General features: G+C 39.8%; 1 protein-coding gene across 5 annotated transcripts in view; it reads left to right on the top strand.

Moving 5' to 3' along the window:
* LOC149168037 (phosphoinositide phosphatase SAC2-like) overlaps nt 1-21,302 on the top strand; it is a 408,861-nt gene that overhangs the window by 105,080 nt on the left and 282,479 nt on the right. For all 5 annotated transcript variants that reach the window (XM_089433313.1, XM_089433311.1, XM_089433308.1 and 2 more), the window contains one exon: nt 14,222-14,444. In XM_089433313.1, the coding sequence (XP_089289439.1) occupies nt 14,222-14,444 (223 nt within the window). The remainder of the gene's footprint in view (nt 1-14,221; nt 14,445-21,302) is intronic.

Raw genomic sequence — 21,302 nt, 5'->3', positions numbered from 1 at the left:
TACAGACTCACAGATCAGATCCTTTGAAATGACCCCCTAAGATCCTATATAAAGGAAATGATCCTAACGGCTAGTTCGAATGATCCATGTAGAAATGATCTCGACCGTTGATGAGGATCAAGACATCTCTTGATCTCATCCGTCGATTTATTAACTTAAAATATTATTATTTTATTAGTTAGGGTTTTTGCTTGATTTTTTATTTTTTTATTATTTTATTATTTTTATTCATTTTTTAATTTTTTAATTCATTTTAAAATGGATCACTGAACTAAGCCTTCGGAAACATCACCTAGGACCTAGGACTTAGGACTCATGAGGGGATTTAAAACATTTCTCGACCCTCAGGACACATTACATCATGACTTTTACAAAATTACATCTTAAGGGACAAACTCATTTAATACAGACACTCACAAAACACCCAGTTCTGCGACACAACGATAATCTAGCAGATTAACATATAAGATTCTCCTAAAGTTCTGATGACGAAATCCATCCCGACTTTGGGGTCAGGTTTGAAGGAAAACTCTGCCGATCGTAGATCGGTGAGACGAAAAACCTCCCGGGACGCAGATCATCATTAGAAAGTTAGGTCCACCTAGGCAAATTTACATACATGACTCTGATCTTCTTAGATTATTTACAACTTATACATGCAGACTGGGTTTACAACAAAAATGATCAAGCTGCTGATGATGGCAGGATGGCACGGACATGCTGATCAGGTGCTGCTTCTTTCTGTCAAGAAAAACGGGATGCACTGCATGGGTAGTTGACCAGTAGAGGTCAACATCTGGCTCTACTTGGGGACACGTTGCTGCTTGCAGGAATGTGAGAATCCAGAATCTGCATCCATACAACACAAAAATAAGTAGCGTCCATCCCAAAAAATTAGCATATACATTAAGCACAGGAAAGATAAAAGCTCTTCATTTATTAACTATCTAATAACATGAAAAGTAAATCTAATCCTAAAACAGAAATGAAATGCTGAAAAGACAAGGAGTAGAGTTAGAAATACAATACAAAAAATGCCTCACGGCATCAGATGTGTTCAATATAGTGCATACTGAGCATTTGCCTGCTTTCAGGCAAATCTGTCGGCTGCTTGTCGGATGTGCCATGTCCAATTTTGCATATGGTAGGACTCCTTCCTATCCGAAAATCAAGCTGCTCACGGCCGTCTGATGCATCAAATCTTCTTCTAATCTTCTTCTTCTTGCGCTTCTTCTTTCTGGCAGGATGAATTACTGATGATCTGGAACTTTCTGTTTCGAAACTATCAGATGAAGTGTGTAAGATATGCATGCTAAGTCTTTTTGTGTCTTGCATCTGATTTTTATCGTTTTTAAGCTTATTTGGATCACCTTCAATTATCCACCTAATGACCTCCTCATAGTAAGATGGAACTTGTTGCGGCAAATGAGAAGGCTCTTGGTTTCTCTTATCATCTGACGATTGTAGAATCTTTTGAACTTGTATTCTAATGGCATTCATCTGACTAGAGCATTCATCCCTTATAGCGCTGATTTGCATGGCATGGTTTTCTTGCATGTGTTTTATTACCTTATCATTCTTTTCCTCTATGTCCATCAAGCAATGTTGCAGGAAATTTATTTCTTCTTTATGATTCGCTTGCATGTCAGCCAACTGATTGTTATGATTGAATGTCATAGAGTCAATTTCCCTATCATGATCAGTTTTCATGGTCACCATATTTTCCTCTAAGACTGACATCTTGTTTTGCATGCTTCTAATTTCTGTTTCATATTTAATTTTCATGGCCTCAATTTCCTTAGCATGCTGATTTTGCGTGACCTCCAACTCCCTATTACGTTTTTCCAGGTGGGTGCGTAAAGTTTTAACATCATTGATAAGATTAGTTTGGTTGCTTTCCAGATTTTTCACCAGCATCTTTAGATCTTGTATAATTTGCTTTTGTTCTTCCCTTTCATTGTTATTTGTCCCTGATTTTCCACTATGATGATCTGCAATATTTCCGGTGGATGACACATTCTGACCTTGAAATCTTTCTTCAACAGCTGAATTACTTTCTTTCTGTTCAACAATTTTAGAAGTAGAAGGCAAGCTGTTTGGACTATCATATCTATCTTTAAAAGCATTGAGAATGTCTTGTAAAGAAGTGAAAAAATCATTAGGAAAGTTATTAAACCAATTCAAGGCATCACCCTCTAAAGAACGGACAAATAGACGCATCTTGAAATCTTCATTATTATATTGAGGAAATCTACAGTATAAGATCATTACACAAGTAAACATGTTTAAATGCCTTTTAACAGCGACCGAATCATCACCCGAGAACTTAAGTAATTTACCAATGGCCTCTTTCGGAAGATCATGGAGATTACCAGTAAAATGACATGGTTTAAATGAATAATCCATGATGAACAATAAGGGATCAGATGGATGATAGAACTAGCTCTTTGCTCAAGAAAATCAAAAGATGAAAGAAGTGGAGTCGCCACTTGAACAATAAAACTGATTCTAAGATCCAAGAAGTAACCAACAAACAGATATGCGGGAGGCTTCTTGTCTGGGAAAAATAAGAAATGGAGTCGCCACCCAAACAAGAAACACACCGAAGAGATGCTGCTGATATGTGATGAAAAGATGTCAAAATATTTGAATCTGCCAGCTCAAGTGAGAGATGAGAGGATGAGAAGCTGAATGTCGATGAAACCCCAAGAACAGAAAAACTCTGTCCCCGGCAACGGCGCCAAAAAATGTAGGCGTTGCCGGGCCGGACGAATGATAGACAGATGAACGATGAATGATGAAAAGATGTTGAAAAACCAAGGACAGAAAAACTCTATCCCCGGCAACGGCGCCAAAAATGTTGTCGCGCAGATTGACACGACAACGCTCGGACCGGGGGCTGTCACTCTGATCCCCGATCCCTCCGTTTAAGCCTGTTTCCCGCGGCTAAGGGGGGTAGTCCCTGTGAGATGATGAGGCCAACTGTCAACCAGTTGGTTGGGAAACACGAGATACGATGTAAAAAGGGGCTCGATGGATTTGGTTAATTTAGCAGACCAGTGCCTTAAGAGATTGTTATTAAAATGATTACTTGTTAAATGATATAAAAAGATGGACCATGAACAGCAATCATCTATCATCAGCTAAAAACACAATGCTCTTAGAATGACAAACACGATATCCAGCAGCTAAAAATTTGAAAAAAAATGAATGCTTTAAATCACCACGAGAATCATAAACCATCAACCAGTTATCATTTTCGCATCTCAGCTTGAAAATTTTAGATCTCAGCAATAAAGATATAACGTGAAAGCAACTGAAACCTGGCAAAAAAATAATTTTCCAAAATTTTAATATTTTTTTCAAAATTTTTTAAATCAAAATTTTTTATTTTTTTTATTTTTCAGTATTATGGAAATTTAAAAAATCCTAAAAAAGGTTAAAATTCTAAAACTAAATTCTAGTCATTAAAAATAAAACTAAAAATATATTTTTTTCATTTTTTTATTTTTTATTTGTTTATTCAAAAAATCGAAAATAAAACAAAACTTAAAGTCTAATTAAAATCTAGAAATTAATTTATGCAAAATGAACCAAAGTCTGACTAAACTAAAGTCTAATGACTAGATATTAAAAACTATTTTAAATAAAATAAAAAAAACAAACTACACAATTTTAAATCTAAACCTAAAACACATCTAATCCATTAACATCCAACGCATTTAACTTTAACCTACACTATACGCTAAGATCAAAATGTATATGTAACCATGTTTACGCCCAAATAAAATTACGCAGCGTATTATGCAATCAACCATGCGTATTTATTTTTTTCGAATTGATATGGCACAGCAGTGTTTTCGATGGCGTAGGGAAAAGACGTGAACTTATACTTACCTGTCCGCATACCTGAAAGGCCAAAGCCGGAACGCAATCATGAAATACAAGGAAAATTTCTTCGGGTGCACGCCACAAACAGTAGTCACGTTTGAGGGCATCGATAATAATCCTTCAGGTGTACGCAGAGAGCAGTTCGACGTAACCCTGGCGAATCACCTCTAAAAAAAAACTCACTTACGCGTGCTTAGAAACCCTTGCGTTTGGATCTGGAACGAGCTATGGCTCAGCCACTGAGTTCTGCAGTTTTCAGTTCTGAAGGGCGGATATCTTATGCCGGCGGGTTAATAACACTTCGCTTCCACATAAATCTGAGCCGTCGAGCAGTCACGCCATAAATAGTTACGCCCTCATGCGGATAGACTGAAGTGGAAACAACGTTACCTTAGCCGCCGAAGTGGAAGCCCAATCACCTTGCCCAGTGACGTGTTGATAACAGATAGCAGTGAATGAATATGCATGAATCAATAGCTGATACGCAGTGATCAATGGCGGCTTTGCTGATGGCGGGTGGGATTGTTTAAGAGAATGTCAGCTTGATTTTTGAAATCTGCTGCTTATGCACAGTGTATCGTCGTGTCAACCCTGACAACAGTCCTGCAATTGCCAAAAAAGACAAAAAACCTAATAAAAACTGCATAAGGCAAAAATTTTGAAATTTGAAACCCTAGATCAGAAAATTTTGAGACCCTAGACAGCTGACTAATATACAAATTGTGGCCCCTGAAATGCCAGATTTAGCAATAACAGCAGTAATGTTTTCAATATATCAGCAATTTTGAACTTCACTGTGAACAGAAAGAAAATCTCTCAATGTAAAACAGAAAAGAAACTCCTAATGATCAACCCAGGGCACAATCAGCTGGGCTCTGCACAGAAGAGCCTGCGGGAGTTGGCTGGTTCAGCCAAGAACTTCCCCGAACGCCCACAAAATTTCCTTCAAAAAATGTTTTCCTGCACATCTCAAGCAACCATCAGCAAAGAGAGAGAGAAAACTGCTAGATCTCAGGAAATAATGGAGATACCTGCGATTATTTCAGAAACCCTAGCAGCCCTCAAACCCTAGCAGGTGAACAAGATACCTGTGCTCACACTACTCTAAAAAAAGCTATGATTAATCGCTGAAAACTCAAATATGCAGAAAATTAAAGATCTCACAGCAATCCCAGAGAGTAACACCAGCACGATTTGGACCCCAAAGTCTTTTTATTAACCAGAAAATCAGATTACAAGAGAGCTTTTCAGTACAGACTCACAGATCAGATCCTTTGAAATGACCCCCTAAGACCCTATATAAAGGAAATGATCCTAACGGCTAGTTCGAGTGATCCATGTAGAAATGATCTCGACCGTTGATGAGGATCAAGACATCTCTTGATCTCATCCGTCGATTTATTAACTTAAAATATTATTATTTTATTAGTTAGGGTTTTTGCTTGATTTTTTATTTTTTTATTTTTTATTATTTTTATTCATTTTTTAATTTTTTAATTCATTTTAAAATGGATCACTGAACTAAGCCTTCGGAAACATCACCTAGGACCTAGGACTTAGGACTCATGAGGGGATTTAAAACATTTCTCGACCCTCAGGACACATTACATCATGACTTTTACAAAATTACATCTTAAGGGACAAACCCATTTAATACAGACCCTCACAAAACACCCAGTTCTGCGACACAACGATAATCTAGCAGATTAACATATAAGATTCTCCTAAAGTTCTGATGACGAAATCCATCCCGGCTTTGGGGTCAGGTTTGAAGGAAAACTCTGCCGATCGTAGATCGGTGAGACGAAAAACCTCCCGGGACGCAGATCATCATTAGAAAGTTAGGTCCACCTAGGCAAATTTACATACATGACTCTGATCTGCTTAGATTATTTACAACTTATACATGCAGACTGGGTTTACAACAAAAATGATCAAGCTGCTGATGATGGCAGGATGGCACGGACATGCTGATCAGGTGCTGCTTCTTTCTGTCAAGAAAAACGGGATGCACTGCATGGGTAGTTGACCAGTAGAGGTCAACACCTCGTCTGCAAGAGCAACCAATCGACGTAATACATGTATAACATAATCATGACAACATATAGAAATATAAAACATAAATATATAAGCATATAACCATCATTCTAGCTAGAGTCCAGGTCATGAATGCATGACCATATCAACTACACATTCCATGACCTTATGTATGACAACAACCACCACATCACTGTACACTTGACCACATGTGAATACTAACATGCATAAGCAAAGAATAATCAACCATACACTCATGATGACACACTCCAGCACAACACCATCAAATTCCCATGGCGAACTCACTGCAACCATAACCCATACCATACAAATGCAACAAGCACATGGTCTCACAACACAAGAAACACATATGCAACTGACATGAATGCATGACCAACACACAACCCATCTAGTCTGAGGGGTGAACCATGCTCTGATACCATTCTGTAACACCCTCCTCCCACATCTACCCCAACCAGCCAACCAGTGTAAACATGTGACGAGAAGTTACTATGGTACGATTCGATCTCCTAAGTCATCTTAAGGAAGTGGAACCGACGGAAACACACCATACAAACCTTCCACATCAGCAACAAGACTCCCAGGAACCATCCCAACCCCTTAGGTAACTAGCGCCTGGGTCCCACTGAGTTTTTAGACCATTAAACCGCTGGATGCTCCCTTGATATGGACAACCATGTGTCTAGGAGGCTCCATACGCTCCCACAACGTGGTTATGCATGTGCCCAGGGACTTTTCTGCATAGTGCTATGCCCGCGTCTTTGGGATTTGAGCCTTTTTTCAGGCCCAGAGCCCAAGTCACTGCCCAGAACTCATTGACACTTTCAAAACTGAAAGACAACAACAGAATAAGGAAACAAATGCAATTACTTGAACAAGGACTTGACTGGACCTCTACTAGCCACGACAGAGATTTCGTCAAACATGTCACAATTATGTAATCTACAGGTTTAAACAACAGATTTGAGCATAGGGGTCTCATACTCATATGAGAATCGCTAAGAAGCATTGACGCCTGAACACATTAGCTGCAGTTTCATCCATTAGGCCATAGATACATTGTTGATTCATTTACAAGTAAAAACATGCTACTGTCATAATACATGTTCATAACCAACATAATAGCAACAAAAATGCCAAGGAAACAACAACCATATAATCCACATATCAACCAGTATAATACTCATGAAATAACAAGGAGAAATAACCTCATATTAATGATGCAAAGGCCAATTGGTTGTGGGACTTCCACGAACCACCCGACCATAGACGTGGTTGAGCCTAATCTGTCTTTAGCCAGTCATTCTCGTGCCATATTCCAAGCACGAATGTGAGATCTCATAAAACACATCAATCAAAACCATCCCGGGCTTCCAGAGGCAAACCACCTCAACCGACCAAATAGTGATTCCACCTCACGGTCGAACATCACAACCATCACCAGATTGGTCTCTACACAAGCATTCTAGGGCTCCAAAGTGTTTGTTCCAACCAAGGCTTCTAGGACTAGTAACTTACCCCACCTAGGGCTTCCAGAGTGTTTGGCGAACCAAGGCTTCTAAGACTAGTAACTCAACCTAAGCTGTTACAGGGCTTCTAGAGTGTTTGTCCAACCAGGGCTTCCATGAACTAGTAACTGAACCCAAGCTAAAGGAAACATGAGAACCAACCAAAAAATCAAAGAAATGAACCCACAACACCATGGCTATCCAGGAAATGGCAAGGCTAGGCAAATCCACTGTCAATCCAGGCAATCCTCCATGCTAATGACAGATCATGACCAATAAACCACATGCATTTGCCATGCATGCGAGAACTAGTGAGGAAAACATACATGCAACATAGTACCTGCAAGCAAAACCCGATGTAGCTGCTGATCCCAATGTTCTCTTGCGCTTTCCTGCTCTTCCTTTGCCTTATTGCTCCAAAATTCCAAGTATGCGACACTCCTCCAAGAGTACTCCAAGAAAACTGTAAGTGTCCAAGAGTATGAGAGAGAGAATAGAGAGGGAGGTCAAACACTGAAATGACAAAATTCTGTGAACTAATCCTCATAAGCCTTTTTATTAATGAGGCCTCTATTTTCTTCAATTTCTTTTATTTTCTTTCAATTTCCTCTTCACATGCAACCTCTGACCTTTCACCTTCATTTTTTCCTAATTTCCATTATTTTCATAAATAAATGTGCCAAAATGCCATTTTTCCTTTCCAAAGCCTTTGCCATTGCCTTTGCCAATTTCCTTAGCCATTAATCAATCACTAGTGATCCCCATCACTATGCTTTTGCCCAACATTAAGCTTGGAATAAGTGTCCCATCAACTGTGGTTATTATTTTGCCTTTACTAACTTTTACATGGATTTTTTGACCAGAGCCGTCACAAAAGAAATTAGGAATGTATGCTTATATTTAAGTCATGTCATATGGTTGCAAATATCATGAATGAATTCTCTACCTCAAGAGCATTATCAAAAGAAAGTATGTCCTCCTCTAGAAGGATGCATGAAGGTATGATTCACACATTGACTAGTTTTTGGATTTGTTTTGGGCTACTTATCTCCACATGTGCAAAGGAATTAGGGCACATATTGCTGCAGCGAATCCAAGTTGCAGAAGTGAAGTTAGGTCACCGAGATGGATTGTTCTGGAAGCCGAGTTCTCTAGGAGAGAGAATCTACCCAATAAAGGAAGCGAAGTTATAGTTTCTGGGCAAGTCAAAGTTACAGTTGCAGGATAGGTCGAAGTTACTGGAAATAGAAGTTATTCAAAGAAGAAACATTGATTTGGCTTTGGAGGGGTTCTTGGTCAAGGGTCTAGGTCTTGGAATTCGTCAATTGAATATTCTATAAGAAGAAGAATTCATTGGGTTTTCCTCTCAAGCTTGGAGTGGTTTTGGCCCTTGTTGATAGCCTACATCTGGTGTCATTTGTCTCTTTATTCTTTTGGTAGTTGTTTGATGAAGAAGAACATACAATAATAATCAAGTAAAGAAGAACCTAATAAGTAAGAAAAGTAAGTAGTCCTCACAAGCAATTATGATTGGTAGAGAAATCACCTCATCTCTCTGCCCTATATTTCTCAACAATGCCATCCGTTGTTGAGGTATCCATTAATGAGGTGTTAGGGGTTGTGTTTGAGTTTTCAGGTGATAGTAATGCACATCAGATTGGTGAGGTGCGTGGAGACATATCCACCTTTGATGAGGATTTGATAGGTAAAGAGGAATCCAGATCTTTGACAAAGTTTCTAGATAGTAGCTACTTATTGTTGATTGTTGAGGATGTTATGCATGATGAGCTATCTGTGTAAGGGAAGTAAGTGGCTCTTGTTGGGCCCATGGTGGAGGAGGATGAGCAGGCATCCTTGGAGTCAACCATCGATGAGGAGCAGTTAGGTGCATCAGTAGCTAGTAGAGCTGTCGTGCTTTCAGATGGCAGTGCTTGCAACATTATTGGGCAACCTCTTTGTGTTGGTTAGAGTGAGTCTGCGTTACCTAGGCAGATTACATGGTTTGTCCAGACTAGGGAGATGTGGTGACACGAGTTGCGCAGGGTGCAACATTTGCAAGATGGAGGACTTGTTCTGTGTATAGTTGTTCTTGCATTCGATCCCTCACTCAGGGTTGGATGGCGAGAGATATTGAGTTGGTATTAGGTGGAGCTGGATAGGAGGTTAGATGGATCCATGGCCATAAATTAGCAAAGGCTATGGATTACCAGAGGGGCTCGAGGGCCAGACTGCTGTTGGGGTCTAGGTGGGATTCTCCATCACATCATGGAGTCGGTAGGTGATGGTAGTAGCTGCATGATGGACTCGGTGGTTGGGTGCACACACATTTTCATATCGCCTTAAGAGTTCCTGACAACACTAGTGACAGGATGTATTCACAGGGGAGCAGGCAGAGTTCATGAGTTGTCATGGCATGTTTGGCATACATGGGATTGTAGGATGATTAGCCTACTCTGGCAGGACTTGGTAGGAGGTGGTGGCATCGACAAGCCCCCAGATAGGGTATTGTATGGAGACCATGCTCTCTCACTGGTATATTGGACACATGAGCTACTGAGGATAGGATTAGTAGTGTCATTCACGTTAGCATGTGAGGAGTTAGGTCGCTCAGGTCTATTTGGGGAGATAAGGAGATATAGCTCACGTCGTGGAGGGTTTACCAGTAGACTGGTGGATGTGTTGGCACATTGCGGGATGGCATATGATATAGGGTGGTATGATAGTAGGTAGTGGTACCTAGGGGTGCACAGAGGTATGCCGCAGATTCCATTGTTATGCAGAGGGATGCGACCTGATGCATACAGGCCCAATTTTAGACCCTAGCATCCAGTGTTGTATAGAGGTATGCAATGATGAGCAATGGCCTGTAGAGGAGCATGGAGATGCGTGGTTGTTTGATCTAGCATGTTGGTTTGCATTGAGCAACTCACATTGCATCGAGTACACATGGGGAGTGCCAGGTATAGTGACATAGGCAGGATACGAGACAGAACAAGATGGTACAACAGTAGCACGGGGTATCCAGTGGTGTATAGGGCCGCAGGGTACAGTGCCAAGTCAAGGAGTACAGGGATACTGGGTGGGATGGAGGAGCATATGGTGTTGCACAACGAGGTCTTGGAGGGTTGCCTCTAGGGAGACTTATGGAAGGAGACACCGAGCATACCTTTGGGTGTAGTTCACCCAGGATTGACAGGGACGCAGATGAGTGATACTCGATGGTATCCATGGGGACTCACACACCTGTCCCTCTTATACATCACTTACAAGCATAGACGATTTGGCTCTTGTCCTTTGACGCTCTGGGCGCGAGCAGCGTGGGACAAGGAAATCACTCGAGATATTGGAATGACACTCAACGCACTAGGGGAGAGACTTCTTTGCGGTGGCATTGGGTTGGTGCACGAGTTGACAGCCATAGGTTGGGGGATGAGGTGATCATCTGCAGGGGTGGCATATCATTCATTAGTGAGCCGACGCCTAGGGAGTTGGTCACAAGGGCGACATGTGTCACCCTTTCCACAGGGCATGTCAGGACCATGCATGAGCAGAGGATACCGTGTACGATTGAGGCAACTTTCCAGTATGTGTTCGACCTCCAAACATTGTATTGGCACATTATCAAGAGGGCAGATGGCAGAATCAATGGTGATGGTTGGCAGGGGCAGGACAAGTCCGCATACATTGAGTCGATTGCGAGTATCAGATACCCATCTATTGGTTGCCTTCAGGGGGTAGTTATTTGGCACATGTGGCTTCTAGCAGTCGTTGGTACTATGTAGTGGTAGGCACAGGGAAATTCAGCATGCATTAGATTAGTTCATGATATATGGGGCTTATATGTTGGTTGCATTCAGGGACTAGGGACGAGGCACAAACGAATTCCAACAGTTGTTAGAGCTATGCCGTAGCAGGTCTGTCTAGGGGATCCAGGGTTCAGTTGGTTGACAGGCCACTCCATCTCGTGAGGAGAAGGACCATAACAGAGGGTGATCTAGTTCACTTTGGGGTTGACACATGGGGGATCACTGAGGCCTCCATTGTTTGGCGAGGCAGGCTTCTTCAATTGCAGCTCAAGATGGAGACTTGCAATGGGTGGTTAGTTATTGACATCATAGAGACACCTGGGCGAGATGAGCTTGGCCTTATCGATATTTCATCTCCAGTTTTTAGGGGAGGAGGTTGCAGTTTGCACACGATGGGTAGCCTATTCGAGTCAGAGTGGCGCAACGACAACATGGTGGTGCTTTTCTGAGATGAGCATCAGACTTGGGCATCGCAGTACTAGACAACTCAATGACCTTTAGGGATGAGCTAGCTGCTATAGGGGGAGATCACTCAAATTTTCCATTGGGCTTTAGTGACTCGCTAATGACGTGGTGGACTAAATTAGCATGGCAGGTTAGTCGGCAGGAGGATATCAAGAAGAGCTCATGCAGGAGAGACTTTGTCCCCACAGGGATTGGGCTGTATCTTCAGGAGTTTACTCTTGGTGTGCATGAGGTGGACTACTTGGTAGGGCAACTTCATGGAGAGTTGGACAAAGTCCTACATTATCATGATGCTCTACTTATTGATAGTATGTAGAGGGCTTCTGGAGCTTATACTTGGTTGGACGGTGAGTGGAGCAAGGGGTGCTTCACATTGATCAGGATGCCTTGGGATCCTGGTATTGAGAGATTCCTTCATGATCAGACAGTGCAGAGATCGGGGTTGAATCAGTGGCACATTTGGGACCCTGGTATTACTGGTGATGATAGTGGTGATTAGCAGTCAGAGGGGGCGCTTGTTTCGACATTGCTTGAGGACAAACAATTTTTGGCGGGGAGGATTGTAATATCCCCAATTTTGTGAGCATGGAAATTTTGCCTAATTTTGGTGATATTAAGTAAAGGGGCAAATATTATTTTAGAGAAAGGTGGCAAGTATTATTTTATTGGAGATTGACGGCAAATTATTATTTTATTAAAATGGAGGCAAAAGTCACTTAGTGGAAAATGCCCCCACCAATAAAATAATAATTAAAAAAGGAGTGTAGAAGCATGGGGAGAAATTATAAAAGGAGGATGGACTCATTTGCTAATCATCTTTTGACTATTACATTTCACCTTTTATCCACCCTCATTTTGGAGAACTCCCAGTGTCTCCCTAATGAGGTAATTTGGAAGTCCAATTTAGGGCTTTAGTTGAGCTTCATTGTAGGAGTTTCCCAGCTATGCGCATTTCCCGGGCACGAAAGGAGTTCGTGGCATATTATTTGGAGCGACTGCAGTTGGTTGGAGACTCCAGGATTTTGCTAAGACCTTCATAGTCAAGGCCGAAGATTTTGAGCAATACGCAGGGCAGTGAGTGAGGTCAGAATTTGGGACGAATTTCCCCTCATTTTGATAGTGCGCAAAGCTCACTGGCTCAAGTTTGCGCAGGAGCAGGTGGTGGTTTCTTTCTGAGGAAATCTGCGTTGGAGAATTTAGGCATTTTCCAGAGGGGATTTTTGCAGGACTTTGGGAGGCTTCCAGTGTAGTATTTTGGGCATCCCACAACAATTCCGTTTTGTGGGGTGTTTTCTGGCCAAATTGGGTAATTCACACTTGTTGTGGGTCACATGGGGTTGTTGGATTTAGTCCAAACCCTTTTTGGGTTTTTGTGGGTTTGGTGAGAGGAGGCTAGGATTAAGATTACAGAATTTTCTGAGCAATTCTGAGGGCAAAATTCCTAGTTCCATTCAACAGCAAAAATTGTTGGAAGAGAGCGCAGTTTATCCCAGGACCATTTCCACCTCTTGGGTTTGTGATACTTTTGGGTTTTGTTTGGAGCTTGTGTGGAGAGCCTACATTTAATTTTACCAAATTTTTGGAGTAGATTTGAGGACTGAAATCTCAGTTCACCTACAGAAGTAGTGGCAGTAATTTACTGGGTCAGTGCAAAGGTTTTTGGTGGAGTCATTCCAGTACTAGGGCATCACAATTCCAACCGGGGTTTCGCTGAGCTTGCTGTAGCAAGCCCAGGTTCTTATTTCCATACTCATTGTACTCCATTCTGCTCAAAATAAATAAAATGGCGCAGAGTTTTGGTGCATTTCCTCATGTTTTGATTTCCTGTATATGTGTTGGATTTCCTAGCTGTTGTTATAGTGCATGTTTCTGTTATTCACTTAATATTCTGTTAGGAATATTACACGTTTTAATTCTTGTCCATTTTGTTCTTCCTGGCTTCTTAGTGTTTAATTATATCTCTTTGAGCTCTTTTTCCCTCTCATGTCTCTTTCTGGCTTTTCCTAGAATTGTTTTCAGCCCTCCCTATGTGCTTTTTTTCTTTCCATTTGTAGTTCTCCCAAACATGCTTTCATTAGCACTCCCAATAGTTCACTTATGTTTGAACATTTTACAGTCCCATTGTCCAATTTTGTCCACTAAGTGACACTAAAATTAAAGTTAGATCAAATTAAATTATACCAGGATGAAACAAGATGTTATATCTTTTCCATTTACCTTGCCTTATTTTTCTGCTTGCATGCTTCAGTAATTTTGGAATATTTTTATTTGCTTGTAAGATGAACAGAAAATATTTGCCATCCTATATTTTTGGTCCACATGCATGTGCACATCATCCTTATAGAGGGTACAAATGCAAGTTTACAGGTTATTGATTCTCAAGAACTAAATTTTAGAGTTCTAAAGGCAGGTTGCATTGTTTTCTCTAATTGTTTTGCTCTCTTTATATTGAGGATCTATTTACGTGTGATTTCTTTTGTTCACTTGAAATAGATACAAGAAGCTCCTGTCTACGGTGGATCTTACCAAGGACTTCTTTTTCAGCTATACTTACCACATTATGTGTAGCCTTCAAAGAAATTTAACTGAGGGTGAGACAGGGGAAATGCTTTACGAAAGATTGTTTGTTTGGAATGAGTTTTTGACGCGTAGTTTACGAAAACGCCTGAACAATACATGTTGGACAGTGGCATTGGTGTATGGATTCTTAAAGCAGGTATGAAGTCAGTTGGATCTCCAACTGCTTTTAGAAAATGAAGCATGAGTTGAATGTTAAAGTCGTTGAATTTTCAAGATCTCTGTTATTTTCAGCATCTATATTTTTGATATAAAGATTCTGCTTAAGGTCATGATACCTAGAACCCTTGAAAAATATGTGATTGCATCTATGTAAAAGGCTTGTCCGTCTAACACTTCTTTTTACATCTTTCTGAGCCATTCACCTTGCAAATATATTCAAAATTATAAGTGGAAGTAGAAAGTTTAATGAAATAATAAGACACAGGCCTTAGATATGCTGGTAGAAGCATGAATAAAATATGTGTTCTTTTATTACAAACTGCAAAATTCAGATACAATCTGTCCAGGCTTGTGAGCACCTTTGCAAAAGGAGAAAGTAAATATGTTAGAAAGTTGTACTTTTAGTCCATTGAGGGCCAATTTGCTGAACATGCAAGAAATATTTATGAGGAACCAGCAGATATTTGTGTGCGCTGACCAAACATCTCAATATGGATCTTTATTGTGCCTAACTAACGATACAGTAAATTGTAACAGATTGTTTTGATTTTGAGTCCCCATACTATTTTCTTGGGTATTCAGTCATGAAATTTTGAGAAAACACAAGACATAAAACATGAAAAATATTCATTCTGGGAATTATTTGGAGTATCCATCAATATCAAAGGTTCATCTGAAAAAATTTCAAGAGAGTGTGGAAGTTGAACTTGAAATCAGGTCCTTGGCAAGATGACATGTTCCCTTATGGTCCACAGTGGTAATTACACATTGTTAACCTTCCCAGTCAGAATGTCTATTAAAGTTTCATTTTCACTCTATTGCACAGCATCTTCCAGGTTCTCTATGTTGCTGTTGTATTGTCATTCAGATATACCTGTTTCACCAGAAACATGCATACTTCTCTTAATGGTCATGCTAATGATAGTTGTCTCACCAGAAACATGCTTACTTATCTTATTGGTCATGCTAATGATAGTAGATCTGTGGGCTGTTTTCCCTACACCTTTCCTCTTGGGGTAAGTATTGGAGACAATCTATGCCTATGTTACAGTTCAATACACATTCATATATATTTGTGCCATCAAAAACATGTGTTCTTCTCTTATTGGCCATGCTAATAGTAGTTGTTTCACCAGAAACATGCATACTTCTCTTATTGGTAATACTAAAAAGAGTACCTCTGTGTACTGTTTTTCCTACACCTTTGCTCTTGGGATAAGTATTGAAGAGAATATATGCCTACGTCAATACTTATATATCCCCGTGTCACCAGAAACATGCATATTTCTTATTGGTCATGCTAACATATGTGGGCTGTTTTTCCTACACCATTCCTCTTGGGATAAGTGTTGAAGAGAATATATGCCTATATCACTCTTCAATACTCATCTTCCTAGAGTCACCTCCCTTCATATACTCTTTAAATATGCTAGGACACCACCTTCCAACTAAACAGGAATTTCATTAGACCACCAGAGAGGACATCTACAGATTGTACATCAATGTTACTTTGTCCGCACCCCATAGAGCCTTGGCTTGAACATGGATTTTGATTAAGAGCAATTCTTATAGTTGGGGGAGGGCCTTATTGTCCACTCTCGTATAGAAATTGACATTAGATGCACTTGCTCGAAATCCCCCTAGGTCATTTTCAGGTAGGATTTCATAGACTCCAGTGTTGGAAAATCAGAAAGGCAGTAAATATTTTCTCGGCCTTGATAATTACTTGTGATGTTTCTTATTATTACGATTCTTTATATCTTCTTTCTTTAGTTCATTAGGCAATTACCAAAAGCAACAACACATAAAACAATGAACACAAGATGTAGGCACATGCCAGGGGAAACCCCCCGTGAGGAGAAAACCCAGTCAAAGTATTTCTTCCTTTCAATAGTATTCTTTGAGACTCTTCACCCTAGACCAAGACCAAACCTTCCCTCCACACCAAGTCACCTTCCAAAAGATTGACCTTTGCCTAGCAACTTCGACTATGCAACAACTTGCAGCAGCAAGCAGCTTCTGGCAGCAGCCAACAAATTCCGGCAGCAGTTCAACTTGGAAGACTTCGATCTCCCAATCTAGAGCATGAAACATAGAGAGACCACCACCAAAATTTCGTTTTTCCTTGACTCCTTAAACTTCCCTAAACTCGCATTCACTTCGACTTCCCGACAACAGATTTTCCTAGCTACCCACTTCGCTCTTCTGCCCAGCAAACAAATTTTCACACTTCTGCCCAGTAGAGAGAATTCAAACTTGATGAGAGAGAGACCTCCAAATGAATTCAATGTCCTTCCTTTTATAGGCTTCTTGTGGGGTCGAATAGGGTCTTAGGCCGACATGGTGTGGAGGTTCCATAATTCATATTTTACTCAATACTAAACCTTTTTACATGATTCAAAAGCTCAAGAAGGGTCTCTTTAAATGTACAATAATTCTGTAGACTCAGAATAAATCCTAGAAGTCCTCAATGGGGACTTTGACCTAGAACATGGTGACCCAAGCATGAAACCTATGCTTTAATGAGTCACAATAATAATAATAATAATAAAAAGAGAAGTACATTACGTAATGACTCAAGTACATTATTGAAGACCGAACATAGTTACTTTTTCCAACACTCCCTCTTAACTAGGGAGGTATCCATAATGTACATACACAATGGAAGATCTCAAACTATATGAACCATGAAGAACATTAGGCACTGCAATGCCATGGACTAGATTTCTGACCAGGGAAATCTATCCAAACAATCACTCAACAATTTAGCCATTGCAATGCCATGGACTAGATTCTTGACCAGGGCAATCTATCCATGCGAGACTAAGGTGGACTCAAGCTTTCAACCCCTCTAGGTACCATCAGGCTTACTTGCTAATCACCAACCCAAAAATCCAGGTGTGTATCCAAAACAGAGCTTAATGATCAACACCACCTTTCCAACTTCGGGGACTTAGACATCAACACAAAGTGTCAGCTAGATGTCTCCCCAGGCAATGCTTCACTCGCAAAGCCTCAACACCCCTTGATCCAACAGATCAAGAATAACCAATCTCTCCCAATCAAATTGATTGGTAACCAACATGCTTTCCTTCGAGAGATTCACCTGTACAAACACAACCCCAATCAATAATATACTTTCACATGTACATAATCAAATACAAACCTCCGGGGTTTTACAGACAACAAATGTTACTTCTCAACTTTTCATAGTAGGACTGTGAGCTGAATCTTTGATAGAAGATTCCTCGATCATATGCTTTCCTTCCTACTTCTCATACAACAACATATCCTCCGAAATTTATTCTTCAATGAATACCAAGCTATGCCCTCCCTCTCAACTACGAAGCACCTCTTTATCTAGACTCTCTCTTAATCTTAGGGAGATCTCTTCTATTCATGCTTCCTCCGGGAGACCAACTTCTTCTTTTCGACATCGGAGAATCTTTCGTGGCTTCCAACCATTTCATTAGAGTTATCATCATCCCCATCATGCTCATCACATCTTCACCAAGTTGAAGATTGTGTACCTGCACAACTTTAATAGCAAGTACAACCAAAACTATAGAAGCATGATGTTAGCCATATCAAAATCACGGAAGCATTTCAAATTTATTCATAACAGATACCCAAACTCAATTACAAACAAGAGACATATACTCTTCAACATCTTGCTAGGGACTTTGTTATACACCCTAGACTATTTCGTAACAACATTCATTCCATCTAAGGTTTCAATATGTCTTCCAAAGGTATGACATACCTTACTACAACATATAGCAAACCATTCAAAGCATCTTTCAAAACATATATGTTAGACTTCTCACTAGGGATTCATACAAATCCTAGATTTCATACAAAAGAATCAATCAAAGTCAATCACAACTTAGTCATTAACCTGACCAGCTTCCACTAGGGCTAATTCCAAACCCTTAGATTTTCAATCAACCATCAACCAGTCACTATCATGACCAACTACCATTAGGGTTAGTTTGCAGACCCTAGATTTATGAGCAATCATCAAACTCAACCAAAAGTTCAAATTTCAACAATCTTTCACAAATCTCAAATTATCATATAGTCAATATTCATTAGAGATCTCTACTTCGACTAAGGTTCAACTCCAAAACCTTTAGAATTCCAATTTTTACCAAACTTTATACAAATCTCATATCATCATATTTCCGAGATTTACTTTGACTAAGGTTTTATTCCAAAACCTTAGAATTCCATTTCCACAGCCTCAACAATCATTACATGCATAGATCTTGGATTGTTACATTTCTCACTAGATAATGTCACTACTAGGGTTTAACTGCTAAACCCTAGATTTTCATTTCCAACAATTATGCAATAGACTTCAAATTGTTATATCACACATACTAGACAAATTTTAACTTTACTAGGGTTTAACTACAAAACCCTAGATTTCTAGACATCATCATCCTAGAATCTCAGACAAGGACTTTAATTAAATCCTAAGACCTATGTTGCACGAAACTTTCTAGGAACCCAGCATTTCGGGCCGTACCCGTACCCGAAACTCCGAAACTTGACTGAAACTCGGCCGAAACTCGACCATCATGTAATCATCTGTGAGAGATAATATAGACTTGTTTCTCCTTCTAAATTGTCATCTATGGGTCTTATTCCCTTTTTTCTTGCAAAGATATTGTGTTATTCACTTATTTATATATATATATTTTTATATATACATATATGACGTTTCGGATGACGTTTCGACTGACATTTCCATTTTTGGGAGGTGATGTTTCTAAACATACATGTTTCGGAAATTTCGAAACGTTTCGGCGCTTCGTGCAACTTAGCCTAAGACTCATGACCATAATTGACTAGGTCAACACACATCTAGGAATTCATAACCATACATAAGCATACCATATGTCCAATAACATAAATACATCTTGACCTAGACCAACCTAAGATTTCAACCAAAAAGGACATATCTATATATGCCTAGATTTCATCATCATGCAAATACATTTCATATCATGTGTTAGTCAAACCCATATTCACAAATATCAATAAGAGTTAGACACAATCAATTTTACTACATTAGGGTTTGATCAGACAAACACTCACATACCAAAGAAAACATTTTAAGACAATGTAAGGGTCTTGCTCACACATTCCACCAAACCCCAATGAGCTAGGGTTCCAATGTAGAATCACACATTCCACCAAACCCTATTGTGTTAGGGTTTCAATGTAGAAACATAACAAACCCTATATTACCAAAACTTCAAAGGTTTTAGGATTTTAGACCTTATCACTCAACCCTAACAAGTTAGGATTTCTCGATCATACCAAAATCCCAAACATGACTTTATCAATAAGACTTCAACTAACATTTCACAATATCCCTAAGCAACTTAGGATTTCAGACATTAACATTAGCATACCCATCGGTTAGGGTTTTCCAGACCCTGTATAGGGTTCTACATAGTCAATCAAGAATATGAGTGGGGTGGGTAGATTTATCAAGAGATGAATCAACCAAACTGTTGAAGAAAGTGTAACTAGGTTCGGTCTTCATAAATGTACTTTTGATATTTGTATTAATTCAAGAAAAGGAATATTATTTTTGTTATATTTATCAATGAGTTTCTTGCTCATTGAAGTAGGTCAAGCACATATTTAAGTGCTTCTAGGAAGTCAAAGAGTCAATGTAATTATTGAAGACCCTTAAGGATATGTTACACCATGTATATACTTGTATAAGAGTAATGAGAAATCTCTCCAAGCAAAGTCAAGTCCTCTCCATGCAACGACATCCTCCTAGTAGCAAAAATGATGAAGAAAATTCAAGTCGGCCTACAGTCAACAAGTCGGCCTCAAGTCGATCTAAAGGAGGGACAATCCTCTATATATAGAGGTTGTCCACTCCCTCATAATGACAAGCAAGCATCTCTGAAATCAGTGAAGACAAGGAGCTGAGAAAAGGTGAAGAAAATACAAGTTTAAGGAGCCTCTAGTGCAACGAAGAAGGAGAAGTCTATACTGAAGTCAAAAGGACTCTTTCTAGGGTGGAAAACAATCACACGCGTGAGAAAAGGAAGCCTCACTGCAGTCATAACAACAATAGCATATCAACAACATATCTCTCATCGTTTGGGCTAGTAACTTAGCCTATTAGGCCTCCTACTATAGTAAAGAAAAGGATCTCTCAAGCGAAGGTTAAAGGAGCCTAATACTCAAAGAAATCACCCACATGTGTGAGAAATTAGGGTTGCTGTGCAGTCACACCAAGTCCACAGCTACACCTCTAGAAGGATCTCATTTTGTCAAAAGAAGGAAGGTGTCTCCATAAATGAAGGATATCACTAAGTATAGAAAAGAAGCATCTCATCTAGAGCTCACATAAGGAAGGTCTATATCCAATCAAAGAATGAAGAAGGAGGACGAAGTGCCGTGGAGCAAAGTGCCGGAAGAAGGAAGACTAAGCGTCGGGGAACAAAGTGCGGAAGGGAGGAAGGACTTGACTTGTGCTTGGAGGAAATTCTAGTCAAGGGTCTAGGGTTTGGCGTTGATCAAGCAGAAGCTTCAATAAGAGAAACTTACGAAAGGGTTTTCCTCTCTAAGAGAGAGAGGTTTTGGCCCTAATAGAGAGCCAACATTTTCTGTTCTCGTTTCTTATGTTTTGATAGCAGTTTGATGAAGTAAACACACACACTAATAATAAGAAGAAGATCAAGCTAAGATAAATTGTAAAAGTGCTTCACAAGGTGTTATCAAGTCTAGAAGAATCCTACTATACATAACTGCCCTTGATTCTTCAACATGGTATTAAAGCTAAGGTGACACATCAAGGAAA

This window comes from Pinus tabuliformis, chromosome 5_1, assembly GCF_031772625.1.
Source record: "Pinus tabuliformis cultivar Carrire ecotype Pingquan chromosome 5_1, CPIR1, whole genome shotgun sequence".
Taxonomy (NCBI): domain Eukaryota; kingdom Viridiplantae; phylum Streptophyta; class Pinopsida; order Pinales; family Pinaceae; genus Pinus; species Pinus tabuliformis.
This window is presented reverse-complemented; position numbering and strand designations above follow the sequence as displayed.